The sequence below is a fragment of the Peromyscus californicus genome, unplaced genomic scaffold (assembly GCF_007827085.1).
Source record: "Peromyscus californicus insignis strain IS unplaced genomic scaffold, ASM782708v3 Scaffold_3__1_contigs__length_106647218, whole genome shotgun sequence".
NCBI classification, from domain to species: Eukaryota; Metazoa; Chordata; class Mammalia; order Rodentia; family Cricetidae; genus Peromyscus; species Peromyscus californicus.
Genome location: NW_026294551.1, coordinates 15,477,639 through 15,492,752, shown reverse-complemented (window position 1 = coordinate 15,492,752; position 15,114 = coordinate 15,477,639). Strand labels below are relative to the sequence as shown.

At 44.0% G+C, this 15,114-nt stretch overlaps 1 protein-coding gene across 1 annotated transcript in view; it reads right to left on the bottom strand.

Annotated features, from left to right (window-relative positions):
* Positions 1–526: 526 nt before the first annotated feature.
* Pitpnc1 (phosphatidylinositol transfer protein cytoplasmic 1) overlaps positions 527–15,114 on the bottom strand; it is a 287,375-nt gene continuing 272,787 nt past the window's right edge. The window contains exon 9 of the mRNA XM_052758830.1: positions 527–5,583. Coding sequence (XP_052614790.1) covers positions 5,267–5,583 — 317 coding nt within the window. The 3' untranslated portion in view covers positions 527–5,266. The remainder of the gene's footprint in view (positions 5,584–15,114) is intronic.

Below are 15,114 nucleotides of genomic sequence, written 5' to 3'. Positions count from 1 at the left end.
ACCTAACTTGACATAGAGTGGATCTGGTTGGCACTCCCTAGGATTCCTGTGGGCTATGTGATCTCAAACTCCATGAATATTCAAGTACCTGCTAGGTGGATAAGGGAGTTTATGCATTCATCCTATGGGGTTATAGATTTCCTTCGCTTTTGTTTTTGTTTTTCAAGACAGGGTTTCTCTGTGTAACCCTGGCTGTTCTGGGAGTCTGTAGACCAGGCTGACCTCAGACTCACAGAAATCTGCCTGCCTCTGCCTCCCCAGTGCTGGGAATAAAAGCGTGCGCCACCCCCACCCACCTTTTTCCTTTGTTATTTTTAGGCTGGAAAATTAGGGACTCTGGGACTTTTCCTCCCAAGGGTCTTGCATATAAAGTTCCATATGACCATTAGTAGGGGAGGCATCCTTGCACACGAGGCCATTCCACTGGGTACAGTAATTGATTTCTTCCTTCCCCACTGACCCTCATGTTAAAGTTGGCTAGCACTCCCTTGAGACCAGTTGAGAAAGAGGAAGCAACACTTGGGAAGAAGATTGCTTTGTACTTTATTTACAACAGAATGTAAGAAAAAGTAAGCTATCAACAATAATAAATAACGGGGGCGGGCGCAGACAACAGTACAGCCATGGAATGACACAGACGCGTGTGCGTCACTTCCGCTTGCGTTACTTGCAACACTGTGTGTCCCAACACTTGGTCCTTCTGCGGTGGCAGTGGGATTTTGACTAAGTCAGCCAATCAAGGTCTCAGCTCCAAAATGTAAACACTGAAATCACACTGGAAAGGGCACATACATGGCAGACGGAGAACGTCAACTCAAAAGAACCTCTTCTTCTCTCGGGGCACAATGAAACCGAAAGGGAGACTTGAAGTTCCACAGACAGCATTTCAACTTGAAAGACAAGAAAGCAGGGAGGCTTACCGTAAGCATTTGTTAACCACGTGGAGTCATAGTTAAGGGGCCTTGTGTGGAAACTTCTCCACACATTCACATTCTCTCACAGCACGATGTCATATCAGACATAAACGACTGCTGTGAAGGTGGAGCACAGAGAAACCCAAGATACCTTGCGTCTGTGTGTCGACACCAAGGACGAAGAGCTTAGCGTAGTTTCTTCATGTCCACTTTTACCGGCCAGGCCAGGGTTTTTGAATTTTTACAATTATGGCTCAGATGGCCAACTGTCACCGTCTAGCCCACTAGTCAGGTGACTGGAAAAGTATGGAGATGTACGGAAACCATTTAGACAGTCAACTCTCTATCGGATTATCTGGTTATAGATGGACAGGATAGTCAACTCTACGGTGGCCTTTTTCAAAAAGAAAATTCCCATCAATCTAAGCCAGTTGGCGATCTGGTATTTTGTCACCTCTGAGCAGTGAAGAGATACTAACGGAAGTGAAATTTGAAAGCACTCATAAACACGTTAGTCTTGAAAATTTCATTGAAGTGGGTTTTTATCAAGATGTCTCCTAGTTTACAGTTCACTAAAGGCTGTGAAAGTAAACCACATGATTACTTTTAGGGGGTATTATTGAGGGTTTCGTATTTTATTCTTAAAATTTTATTTATTTATTTGTGTGTGTGTGTGTGTGTGTGTGTGTGTGTGTGTGTGTGTGTGTGAGTCAGAGGACAACTTATGAGAATTAGTTCTTTCTTTCCATCATGTGAGACCTGGCGATTGAACTCGGGTTGTCAGGCTTGGTGGCCAGTGCTTTGACCCTCTGAGCCACTGTGACAGCCTTTGCATGGGTGTGTGTGTGTGTGTGTGTGTGTGTGTTCATTATGTGTGTGTGTTCATTCATGCACAATTGAGCTAACTTATTTCCACAGCCCAAACAAGGCTGACACACCTGTAAGTAAGTTAAAACAGTTCCCCACAGATGCAAAGCTGTGACAGCAGACTTATAAACAAATCCACCAACGAAGCGACAACAACGACAAAAAAGTCACAGCTTCTCTCTTGCTCAGTTTGTCCTTTTGCTTTCTCTTACTACAGCTTGAGAGGCAATGTTCTTCAGAGGTGGCTTCAGACAAACCCTATGCAATAAAAACACCACCAAACCTCCTGGACCCAGGGAAAGCACAGACAAAGCGACGATGCTGTGCCCACGAGGATATTTCCTCTCGGGAAGCCACCCGGAGTAGAGACATGTATGGCCATTTTAGGAGCATCCACCAACGTCAGAGATGAAGAGGGGTAAACACATATCATCCTATGGATTACTCACTTCAATTTGGCTACCAGAGACTTAGAATTGGGGGTGTGTGACTCACTATACTGCATTTTTTATATGTATGTATATATATATACAGGTATAATACAATTTTGGTGAACAAAGTTGCAGGTTTTCACATGGCAGACAGAGGCACTGAGTTAAGGATTCTACTCTCCCCTCAAACATGCTTAGTAAATTCAAGTTTCTGTTATATTGTTTTGTCTTCCCAAATTTCCATCATGCAGCCATTTTGTTTCCATACTCAGAGGAATTATTCACACTCTATGTACACATTCATCACAGGCTTGTATCTCACAATAGCAGATTCATGTAACAAGGACAAAGCAAAAAGAGACTTGGAAATCAAGATTTAGAGAATATTGAAGTCATTGATGCTTTGTGATGACTGGATTAAATATTCAAAGCAGCTAATGAAATATCCAGAATCCCACCCCTTCCATATTTGTAACACAGGCAAACGACATGTAGACAGAAAAACTAAACACACACATGTTGGTTAAGAATTACACTATCACAGGTTAGCGCCACAGCGGGTGTCAAAGGCATTGGGCTGTCTATAAAGGACAGAAAACTCAAAAAAAGGGAATCAGAAAGTAGCTTTTCAAAGTGAACCAGATTGTTGGCCTTGACAATAGAAGCTGGTATAGAAAAGGGAAAGTGGCATGGTATTAATGGAAAACTAGGTGCCAGATGGGCTAACCACTGCACAAAATCAATTTGTACTACATGAGAACCACTGAGCCCACCCCAGCCCCATTTCAGCTTGCAAACGGTCAGATACATATATTATCTCCATATCTTCTGAAAGTGGAATTTTGCTTGTTAAAGCCAGACATCCTCATTGAGTAACAGCTGCGTGGAGAGGGAACCATTGAGAAGTCCAAAGGGTTCGAGAAAAGATTAAGATTTCCCACAAGTGAGATTCATGCTTCCAGACCATGCAAAGAAGGGTACCCTACTACGGTGCTGTCACCTTAAGGGAAAGAGGCGCTGGTGCACAAAGCTATTTGCAATTGCTTTTCTTCGAGTACTGGGCACAGTGTCCATCTACGGATAAAGAAATGATCTAGACACACGAAGCACTTTGGTGCTAGGCTCAAGGGGCCAGCACCTGTGCCTTGGGAGAGGGCACGGACCCGAGAGACATTGCAGAGGGTGGCGCACTCAAGAGAGGGTGCAGGCAGGGTCCACTGGCTGGGAGGTGTCAGGGAAGGAGATTATGCTCCTTGTTCTGTTTTGTTTCCTGTGGGATCTGTGTTGGGGGTCATTTCCTTTCCTGAGGTTGGAGGTCAGTCAGGAAGGATAGCTAGGACAGGGGCCCTGGAGCTCCCCGGCTACCTCTTGTTCATTGGTGACATTCTGCTTGCCTTCTTTGTGGCTTTAAAGGCAGTGAGGTGCAACAGTGACAGATTTCTTTCTGCCACTTTGATGAATGACCTTGTTAGCTGTTGGCCTGGACTCTGATGTACATTTCTATGTCTTTCAGCAATGAGACTAAGATAAAGGGGCCATTTATGACTATGACTCTGTACAAACAGGAGTCAGTCGGTGAGTCTACTAAGGAGACAGGGTCACCCGTTTGGCTGTATTCACTGGGTTCCCGAGACATTGCCAATTGCACTGTTTCCTTTCTGCAGTGTTGGGGACTGAGCCCAGGGCCTCCTGCATGCTAGGCAAGAACTCTACCATTGAGCTATACCCCGGTATTTGGACTATAAGGAAAAAGTAAGAGAATGATAGTATTTTCCAAAACCTGGTGATCGGCAGCCCCTTCCAGGGACGTCTGGGTGTTACTAAGAATAAACCGGGTGGGGAGGATTCTCTTTTGCAAGGTTCAGACACCAGACATTTTGACAGTGGTTAATCCCAGGTAACTTAGTCCACCCTGAACTTCCTCAGGTGGGACATTGTCAGTGAATTCTATTTAGTTCATTGAAATTTCTGAGAATCGTAATGGATGATGGCAGCTCACAGGTCAAGCTTCGTTGGTACCTGAAGAGAAGATGTTTGTCACACCTGGGGCTCTCGGTTTCCAGAACAGTCCACATTTTATCAGCTATGGTCACAGTCATCCAGGCAAGTATAAAGATCTGAGAGGCCACCAGGGTACAAAAGGGGAAATTACTAAGAGACGGGAACAGAGGGATCTTTTTCAATTCTGTGAAAAGGTATAAAGAAGTCATCATTAATTGCGCTTGGAGCCTCTAGAAGTTGGTTATTAAAATTTTCAAAAATTTAAGGAGTTGATTAGACTCCAAATCCTGAGTCAGACTAATCAAAACAGGAATAGTGATAATAACTGGAATTCAAGTATTGGTGGTCAGCAGTCCAAAATTTAACAATTAGGCATGTGACACCTGAGAATATTTTTTCTTTCTTTCTTTTTTTTTTTGTTTGTTGTTGTTGAGAATTTCAGGTTTGATAGGAGGAAATTGATTTCATTATTTTAGCACATCTTACAAAAAAAACCCAAAAAACCCAAAACCAAAAACCGGCTTCATGTTTTTTCTTCTATTGACCTGTTTACCATTGAAGCCCATCAAACTGACCAAGGCCCCCAAATCAAGTCTTCCTTCCTGGTCCACATATAAAACTATAGATGATTCTGTGGGTTTTTTGTTTGACTGTTTTTGAGACAGGGTCTCATATAACCCAGGTTGGCCTCAAATTCTCTCTATATCTGAGGTTGGCCCTGAACTTCTGATCCTCTTGTCTAGCTAATCATGCCAGGGATCGAACCTAGGGCTTCATGCCACTAAGTTCTGTCCTCAGCCCCTCCTGTTTTTTGTTTGTTTGTTTTTTGTTTTTTTTCCCTAGTCTTACATCTCATATTCACTATGATGCTGTGTGGCACACGCAGGGATTCTTGCTATCAGTGAAATTATTTAACCACATGCACACTCTGAGATCAAAGAACACATCTGAGCGACGAGGCAGTCTTTTCCTCTACCAGAGGACTCCTTAAAAAAAAAAAAAAAAAAAAGCCTGAACTGAAAATATAAAACCCAATGGGATGTTCACATGAAGTTACTCTGATTTGGGCCGATATGGCTTTTCAGAAGAGTGGACACCAGGTAAATTCAGGGTGGTTTTTTTCTCGGGATCCGGAAGTGTGAGTGTCTCCGGAGCAGATTTTTTCCGGGGCCGGTCTTTGGGAATGGACAGAAATTCTGGCGCATCTGTGGAGAGAGGGGTGGACGGGGCGCTGGATGGGGCGCTGCGCACGGAGGAAGGCAGCAGGGCGATGCTGGAGATGGAAATGGCGGGTGGGAAAACGCCGATTTTCTTGTTGGTGGCTTCCTGAGTGGCTCGTTCAAATTCTCGTACTTCATCCATTGTCATGTCTTCAAGGGAAAAGCAGAGAGAATAACAAACAGTTACCATTCAGACGTGCAAATGGGGTCATTGCTAAGTCTGGGGACTCTACCACGGAGGACCCCTACCCCTCACGAACCCGAATTGTCTTTGAAATACTAAACTCTCAATTTTTTTTTTTTTCTGTCTCTGTTACTGAGACACATCTCTGAAAAGAATATTTTTGGTTTTGGACACCAAGCCAACGTTTTCCAAAGGACTCTTCAATTGGTATTTAGAAATTACTGAAATACATTTTCTGTATCTATTTGCTGTGTGACCGTGGATGTGTGTGGTGGGGTGCATGAGTGGAGGTCAGAGGACGATTTTCAGGAGTCAGTTCTTCCGACATTGGGTCCTGAGCTCACCGGACTGAACTCAGGTTGTCCAGGCTTGGCAGCCGTAACTACCTTTACTCAGTGAACCATCTCATCAGCCCAATTAGTACACTGCAGAAGTGTGTGTGTGTGTGTGTGTGTGTGTGTGTGTGTGTGTGTGTGTGTGTGTGTGTGTACATGAGCACCTCTGGGCACACAAACCAGAAGAGGGCGCCATTACTTTTGCCTATTCCTTTGAGGCAGGGTCTTTCCCAGAAGCTGTGGCTCACTTCTTCTGTCCCCCATCATCCTATTTCTACCCCCCACCCGCTGAGCTAGAGCTGCAGGCTTAGCGGAGTGTCTGGATTATTACCTGGATGCTGGGATCCGAATTCCAGTCCTCACTCTCACTCATTACAAGAACTCCTAATTGCTGAGCTGTCTCTCCGGCTACTTCAATTAGTATTTTTTTTTTTTTTTTTTTGAGACAGGGTTTCTCTGTGTAGCTTTGCGCCTTTTCCTGGAACTCACTTGGTAGCCCAGGCTGGCCTCGAACTCACAGAGATCCGCCTGGCTCTGCCTCCCGAGTGCTGGGATTAAAGGCGTGCGCCACCACCGCCCGGCTTCAATTAGTATTTTAAGTATTCTGGATTAGGATTTAATGAGGGAGTGTAGAACCAGATCCAGTAAACGTGTGCAAGGTGTGTGTGGCCGTTGTGGGTACGTGGGGCTTTTATTAGACTGGGCCACATCCTCCATACAAAGGTCATTAAAGCAATCAGTGGCCTTGACAACATTACTCTCAAGTTGGGGCAAATCTTAGAGCCTCTCAGCATTTTATCCCCAGAACATACTTTTTGTACCCCAAAGGCCACAGGGTTGTTATTGCTATTCAGCAATAAATGCTGATAATTACTCCCCAAAAGGGAAAATAAAATCACCCAAGGCAGTTTGAAAGAAAGAAGAAAGAGAATGAAAAGAGAATTATTAAGGATTGAGGCTTTATTTAAAGGGGAAAAAAGAACATAGTTGGGTGTGTAGCAGGTAAGTCAACACCGCCTGTGCACTAGGCGTCAGGTTTTCAAACACACGCTCGAAAGTTTTATTGAGAGGGGCTGGAGAGATGGCTCAGCAGTTAAGAGCACATACTGCTCTTCCGGAGGTCCTGAGTTCAATTCCCAGCACCAACACCGGATGGCTCACAACTGCCCGTACCTAGTGTTGGGGGAGGGCATGTGGCAGTCAGAGGACAACTTTCGGGAGTTGGTTCTTGCCATCTACCCTGTGGGTCCCAGGGATCACACTCAGGTCACCAGACTAGTGGCAAGCATCTTTACTCACTGAGACATTTTGTGGGCCCTTGTTATTGTTATTATGAATTGCTGTCAGTCTGGCTATTCCTGGAATCCTTTGGTGCTTTTTACTTACTGGGAGCAGAGAAAATGGGTACCTGGGAATATCAAAAACAAGCCTGGAGTGAAGGCCTTGCCTTGGAGCAGAGTGGGGCCCATAAGCTCTCTTTATCTACTTAGGCTCACATAGGTCCATGTTTCATTCTTCCTGGCCCCCAGTGGTTCAGACTTCCTGAAACGCTCACCTCAATAGCACTTAATGTGGAATGGATAGTAACAACACAGTGCTAATCGTTAGGAGTCCTTTGTGTTGTGGGGATCAAACCCAGGGCCCCGAGTATGCCAGGCAGGAGCTCTATGCTGAGCTACATCCCTCAGCTCCACCGTTAGATTTTATAACGTCAAAACAACAAAACCTTTTTCTTTTTTAGTTTTTAGAGACAGGGTTTCTCTATATAGCCCCAGTGGTCCTGGAACTCGCTTTGTAGATCAGGCTGGCCTCAAACTTAGAGATGGGCCTGCCTCTGCCTTCCAAGTACTGGGATTAAAGGCCTGTGCCACCATGCCTGGCTCAAAAAACATTTTCCATGAAATGAAATCTGTAACCATTTCCTTATGAAATTATTAAAATTTTCTGAAAGGGAAATATTTTCACAAAGGTTAAAATTTTACAACTGTGTTGACATAATGCAAAAATTATATTATTTTAAGAAAAATTATACCTATAAACTTACCACTTTTAAATGAATAAATGAGATTAAGTTCTTTAAAAGCAGCATTTGCTTGGAAATGAAATTGGGACTTTACAAAAAATTTCAGTGAACCAGGATATATCTTTACTCTAATAAATGGACAGCAATTTTGAAAAATTGCTTGGTTAACAAGTGGCAGAAAACATTGTGATAGTGGATATGTCCAGCAGGGGGCAGAAACTACACAGAGTACAGAATTTTTTTTTTTTTCTTTTTCTTTTTTTTTTTTTTTTTTTTTAAACTCAGAATATCTTCCTTGGAGGCTTTGAAACCTTCAATTGTCTATGAGCCTTTTTTTTTTTTTAATTGCTGTGTCCATGGATGCTAATTTTGCTTACTTCCAACTTAACTTTTCCATGTTCAGGGTGAAAATTTAAATTTCCTTTTAGTAGCCAAGAAGGTTATTGTTTTTTGATTTTAGATAGGCCCTTGGGTACCTCAGGCTGTCCTCTGACTCACTGTGGGGCTGAGGATGACTTTGGATTCCTCCCTCCCCAGGGCTGAGTTTGCAGGTGTGGGATGCCAGCCCTGGTTTATGCAGTGCTGCGGATGGAGCCCAGGGTTTTGTGCACGACTGGCACTCTGCCAACTGAGCTACATCCCTAGCCCTCATGTGGTTTTATTACTATTTATAAATTTTAAAAAACTTTTATTTTTAAACTTTAGGGTGTGTGTGTGTGTGTGTGTGTGTGTGTGTGTGTGCGCGCGCATGTGAAGGTCCAAGGGCAACTCTGTGTAGTCATTTCTCTTTCCACAGTTCCATGAGTTCTGGCAATCCAACTCAGATTACTAGGCTTGTAGGGCAAGGGCCTTTCCCTGCTGAGCCATCTCGCTGGCCCGTCCATGCAGTCTTATCTGTGGCGCACACAGCTTCTCACTGTAACCATCTTTTCATTATGATTGAAAATTAAGATTGTGAAAAATAGATGATCCCCGATTTCATGAGACTCCAAAGACAACCATTATGCTGAAATCGTGACAACAATGGGCAGTGTGTGGAGAATATGTGGGATTTTCAGGAAGACGGGGTCATTCTGGATTATCATCCTCCCCTGCTGCACAGTAAACTGGCTTAATGCTAAGAAGGAGGAAATAAAACAGAAAGAAGACATGCAAAGACCTTAAGCTGTAAGCTGCCCCCACCCCCATCCTGAGAGAGCATCTCACATCATAGCCCAGGCTGGCCTCCAACTCAAGGCAATCCTCCTGCCTCAGCTCTCAGCCACCATGCCTGGCTTACACCCTGGAAATAGCTGTACTCAGTGACCTTCCAGCATCCCCTGTCCCTCCCTCCCTGCAGCTTTCTTTGTCTGGCCCTGTTTATATCGAGCAACTCTCAGAGCCGTTGACGGGCACTGTGTTTGACATTCCGAAGAGAAAAGGTAATCAAAAGTAATGGAAAATGCAGGGGCAGTTTCCTTAAAGAACATCCCTATCTTTAGAACAGGAAAAGAGGAGTGGTGGGAGGCATCTGATCAAAATCGGAGCAAACCTTCAGCAGATCTTGCTCTAACATTTCCCTGCAAGACCCAATCAGAGCATGCAGTAGGAGGAAGGCAGAGCTGGGGCGCTCTCAGGCTCACGGCGGTCACATGCATCCATCCAGTGCCGTGCACTAGCCTGGCAAGGCACAGTCAAACGACATGCTTTAAACATTTCCAAAATGTTACCGAAGGTCTCTCTGTCACAACAGCCACCTCTCAAGTTCTGTAATTATATTCTCATTTCTTTTTTTAAAAGATTTGCCATTTATTTATCTATCTATCTATCTATCTATCTATCTATCTTGTGTGTGTGTGTGTGTGTGTGTGTGTGTGTGTGTGTGTGTGTGTGTGTGTATACATGCAGTGCCTGCTGAGGACAGAAGAGGGCATTGGATACTCTGGACCCGGAGGTACAGGCAATTGTGAACCACTAGACATGGGTGCTAGGAACTGAACCAGGGTCCCCTGCGAGAGCAGCAAACGCTCTGGGATGTCTCTCTAGAGCAGTGGTTCTCAACCTTCCTGATGCTACAACCCTTAATACAGTTCTTCATGTTGTAGTGATCCCAACCATAAAATTATTTTTGTTTCTACTTCATAACTGTAGTGTTGATACTGTTATGGATTGTAATGTAAATATCTGCATTTTTTTTTTGATGATCTTAGGCAGCCCTGTGAAAGGGTTGTTCAGCTCTCAAAGGGGTTGTGACCCACAGGTGGAGAAACATTGCTCTAGACACTACATTCTCATTTCTTAAAAAACAAAAGTGCCAGTCATGTAATAACGACGTTCTTGATTGTTAACGCATCTCATATATGTTATCTCAGGGCCTGGGCATGGCAGACACAGAGCTCAAGATGTTCTCAGGGATCACAGCTCAGGCTGAGCTCAGGTTTAGTGATTAATCCTTGGTCATTTATACCTCCTCTTCATCAGCTTGACTGACTGAGAGATAACTATATTTAAATTCTGATATATACCATGTAGTCAGCTCTCAGTAACCCATGGCTGTCAATAACTTAGGGCTCTCTAAGGCCTTTGTTAAGTCCCAGACCAGATGTACAATACAACATTCCTAAATCCTGGCTCATCACCCCTCCACCTTTCGGCATGTGTGTGTGCATGGACTGCAGTTTAGTCTTGAGATCAGCCTAGATTAAAAGGAACTGATTGAGGAAAACAGCCTGAAAGAGTTGTAGAAAGCCTTCTGAAGCCTAAGTAGCCTAAAGCAGCCGACGAGCAAAGCCCTCCGTGGAACACAAGTGTTACCTATGTATGCCTTCAAGAGTTTGGCATTTGATCTACTTTACAGTTGACATTCCCTGTCAGTCCTATGCTGTTTTATGATCGGTGCAGGTCATCTCACAGGCTCCACCAAATGTTTCCACTCTCTGTGTCCTGGGTTTTATCACCGGGTTAGCCATGAAGTTAAGCCACTTGAAAGAATGGAAATATCTGGAAGACACAGGTGACTGACACAGCCCACTCAAAGACTCAGGGGGCATCTTCATCCACAGCCTCGGGGCAAGGCTCTGTTTTCACAGGCGGCTCGGGACCCAACACTTTGAGGGTCTGACAGGTGGGTTTCCCTGTCTGTTTCACACAGGGTGGGCAACTCTCTTTGAATAGTCTACATACACTGGTCTGCGCATGGCCCTCCATGTCATCCACAGTGGAGGAGTGCTGATTGCAAACTTTTATGTTGGTTTGTTCATGCATGTTTTTCTCGTATTCCCGAACATCATCCATTGTCATATCTGAAAGAAGTCAAGACGTGGGCAACTTCCGTTATTAAATACAAACTTGAATCGGGGCACTTTAGGGGAAGACAGTAGCTCAGCAGTAGCCAAAGAGGTTTAAAAAAAAAAAAAAAAGCATGTGACTAACTAACTTTATGGGGTAAATCATAAAGTTAGATAAACCAGCCAAAGGGAGTTAGGGAGAGGGAGCTAAGAGTGGGGATCGTGTCGGGGTGGCTCTTGGAAAGTGAGCCGGGTCGGTGAAAGTGTTAGCGAGTGGGCTGTGCATAGCCTGAGATCTCCTAAAGCTTCGTTAGAAGATCCCTTTCAGGAACGGAGGGGCCAGGTGTTTTTGGTTTAATACTTACCTTCGGGCAGAACTTCCCAGAGAGATCTAGGGCATCTTTAAGTTAGTGCATTTGACAGCCAAAGGTGCTTTCATTGCTATGGTAGGAGACGCGCTGTGGAAGGCAGACCCCAGGGCACTCACCGGAGTGATTGAGATTTGGTACAGTTCTCACACAGATGTGTTTTTGTATAGAATAGGAGGGGCCAGAGAGTGCGGGTCGTGGAGTCTAGTCTAACAGCTTGGAAATGGCTGACACTATTCCACCCACATTGATCTATAAATACAATTGCACACAACACCATGTTTGGATAGAGTCTACAATTTTTCAGTATTTCAGGATAATGAGCTCTTAATCCATAATGGTTTTCAGCAGGAGACAGTTTTGTGACAGTTTTTGGTTGTGACCATGGTGGGAAGGTGTTCTATTGGCCTCTCTCTAGTGAGGGGGAAGCCAGAGATGCTGTGGAACATTCCATACGCCAGGATCCCCAATTCCCAACAAAGACTGCCTTCCAAATGTCAATAGTGACCAGGTTGAAAAATCCAATCTTATTTTTGCAATATTGGCACTCGGGAGGCTGAGGCAGGAGGTTTGTGGCTTCAAGGCTAGCCTGAGCTATGTGAGACCTTGTCTCAAAACAAACATAAACAAAAGAGCAAAAACAAAGAAAAAGAGAAGACCAAGAAATCTCCTCTTTTAGCAAGTTAAATGCATAAAATTGGTATTGGTCTCACTTTAAACATTCTCTTTGTCCTCCTTCCCACCCCACTCTCTTCGATTCTGCAGCAGTTTATCAGCTGTTCCCCCAGTCCGGCAACTCAGTATTTTACTTCATGCCTCTTCACCAACCAAGGAAGTATGTGGGGAAAAGAAAGAAAAAATTGCATCATCTACCACCCCATCACTGATTGGCTTAGTGGGGGATTTGCAGTGTGCATTCCCAGCTGGAGTTTTTCCTTAAGTATTTTCTGGATCATGTGGCCTGATGTCTTTTTATATCAATCTGAGTGTCATGTGAGTTCTCTTTGCTTCCAAAGGGCAGACCTGCCAGAGCTCATGATTTAATTCAGTGTGGTCTGGGGCCGAGGTGGAGCTCGGCTCAAAATCTAGGCCTGGCCTATTTGGTTGAACTGATGGTGTCCCCCTCCACCCCGCCCAGGAATCACCCATCAGAAATGCTGTCCACAAGCAATGGAAGTATTGAGAAGGCTAAGCGGCAGGCTGGTCAAGCACGAACATGCTCTTCTTTTAGAAGACAGGTTATTGGCAAGCAATAAAAGAATGCTGCTTTAGGGTGCACACAGAGGGGTCTTAATCAATAAAAACACATTCCACAAGACCGAACCCCAGAATTTCAATGACTGATTGTCAGTATTTCTTAAACACAAACACACCTGGAAATGAATACAAGGATGTCCCATTCAATTACGAGTTTAAAATTGAAAGCAGGTTTTTTTTGTTTTTTTTGTTTTTGTTTTTTTGTGCAGACGTCATTAGCCACTGAATTGGGAAAACGAAACTCGGAGAAGGCAAGAGTTTACTGTTTCGCTCTACTGAGTCTCCACAAAAGTCATTCTTGACCTGCAATTTGCTCACTGTGAAGGGAGGGACTTAACATAGCTCTGGACTTTCAGAGCTGTTTTATGGGTGTAGGAAAGGATTTAGCACAAAGATGATCAGTGTCTTGTTCATAGTAGAAAGTTGAAAACTCTAGGGATTGATGGTGCTCTCCATGACAGAAAGAAAAAAAACCAAATCAAATCAATACGAGGTAGAAGAATACTTAATCCTAGTAGGAAAAGTCTTTATATATTTAAAAACACCAAAAGCATATCTCTCCCTCCCTCCTCCTCTCTCCTCTCTCTCTGTCTCTCTGTCTCTCTCTCTCTCTCTCCTCCTCCTCCTCCTCCTCTCTCCCCCTCTTCTCCTTCTCCTTTCTCCTCTCCCTTTCTTTGGTTTCTTGAGACAGGGTTTCTCTGTGTAGTCCTAGCTGTCCTGAAACTCACTCTGGAGACCAGGCTGGCCTTCAGCATAGAGATCCTCTTGCCTCTGCCTCCCGAATGCCAGGATTAAAGGCGTGCGCCACAGCCACCAGGCCTGAAATCATCTATTTCTAATTTCTCTCCCTCTCTCTCTCTTTCCCACCTTCCCCTCTCTCTGAGACAGGGTTTCGTGTAGCCCAGGCATCAAACTCTTTCTGTACCCTAGGACCTTGAACTCCTGATTCTTCTTCCTCTACCTCCCAAGTTCTGGGTGATGCTGGGGCTTCATGCTAGGTAACTACTACTAACATCTTGAAATGGCTCCACATACCACAAATGCATATGAACATGAGGTAAACATGTCAATCCTCTTCAGTAATTTATGGAAATGCTAATGTTTGGGTTATCTGGTTAAATGTATTGCTGTTTATGCAATGGCTATTACCTCAAAATCTATACGCAAATCAGTTTTTTAGAAATTCAATTGCCTATGCCCAATGACAGAATAAATACACTTCCAAAGACAATTCATCCTTGTCACTGATTGATTTTTCAATGATACGAGTATTCTAGCAATTTAGTTCAGAGATTTTGCCAAAAGCAAATCCTTTCTGAGGTTATCAGCCAAACTTTTAAAAGTTTTTTCAAACATCTATTTGTGTGTGTGTGTGTGTGTGTGTGTGTGTGTGTGTGTGTGTGTGTGTGTGTGTGTGTGTATTCAGAGGACAACTTGTAGGAGTCTGGTCTCTCCTTTTACCACGTGGGTCCTGGGGATTGAACTCAGGTCGTTAGAGGCAAACACCATTACCACTGAGCCATCTTGCTGGCTCTCAGATAAATTCCAAATGCAAGAAGGCCTAGCCAATCATTTTTCAAATGAACTGGTAGGTGTTGACTTCTTTTTCTTTTTTGTTTTTGAGACAAGGTTTCTCTGTGTAACCGCTCTGGCTGTCCTGGAACTCACTCTATAGACCAGGCTGGCCTCTGCCTCCTGAGTGCTGGGATTAAAGGAATGCTTGTTGTTGTTTTTAGATAGGGTCTAATGCATTTTTGTACAAGCATGTTTGTGTGCATGCCTGTGAAGACCAGAAGAAGTTTTAGATCCCAGGAGTTCCTAGTGTTTGGGAAGTGCGTGACATGGGTTCTGGGAACTGAACTCCAGTCCTCTGCAAGAGCAGCAAATGCTCTTAACTGCCCAACTATTTCTCTGAATAAAATGTTTTAGAACTATTATTTATTAACTCAGTTATTCAAGTATTGCCAGGGTTATGTTACATAAAAATATGAATCCAACTGGGGGGCAGGAGGAGGCATGAAAGGGGGATCTGTGGTTGGTACATAAAATGAATAAAATTTTTTTTAAATTAAAAAAAAAATGAATCCAAGGTGAGATAGATCAGCAGGTAAAGTTGTTTGCCACCAAGCCTGATGACCAGAGTTCAAATCCCAGGACCCACATGGTAAAAGTAAGAAACTAACTTCTGAAAGTTGCTTCTGACCTTCACACACGCTTCATACCGTGTACAAATCCCAAGTACTGAGTT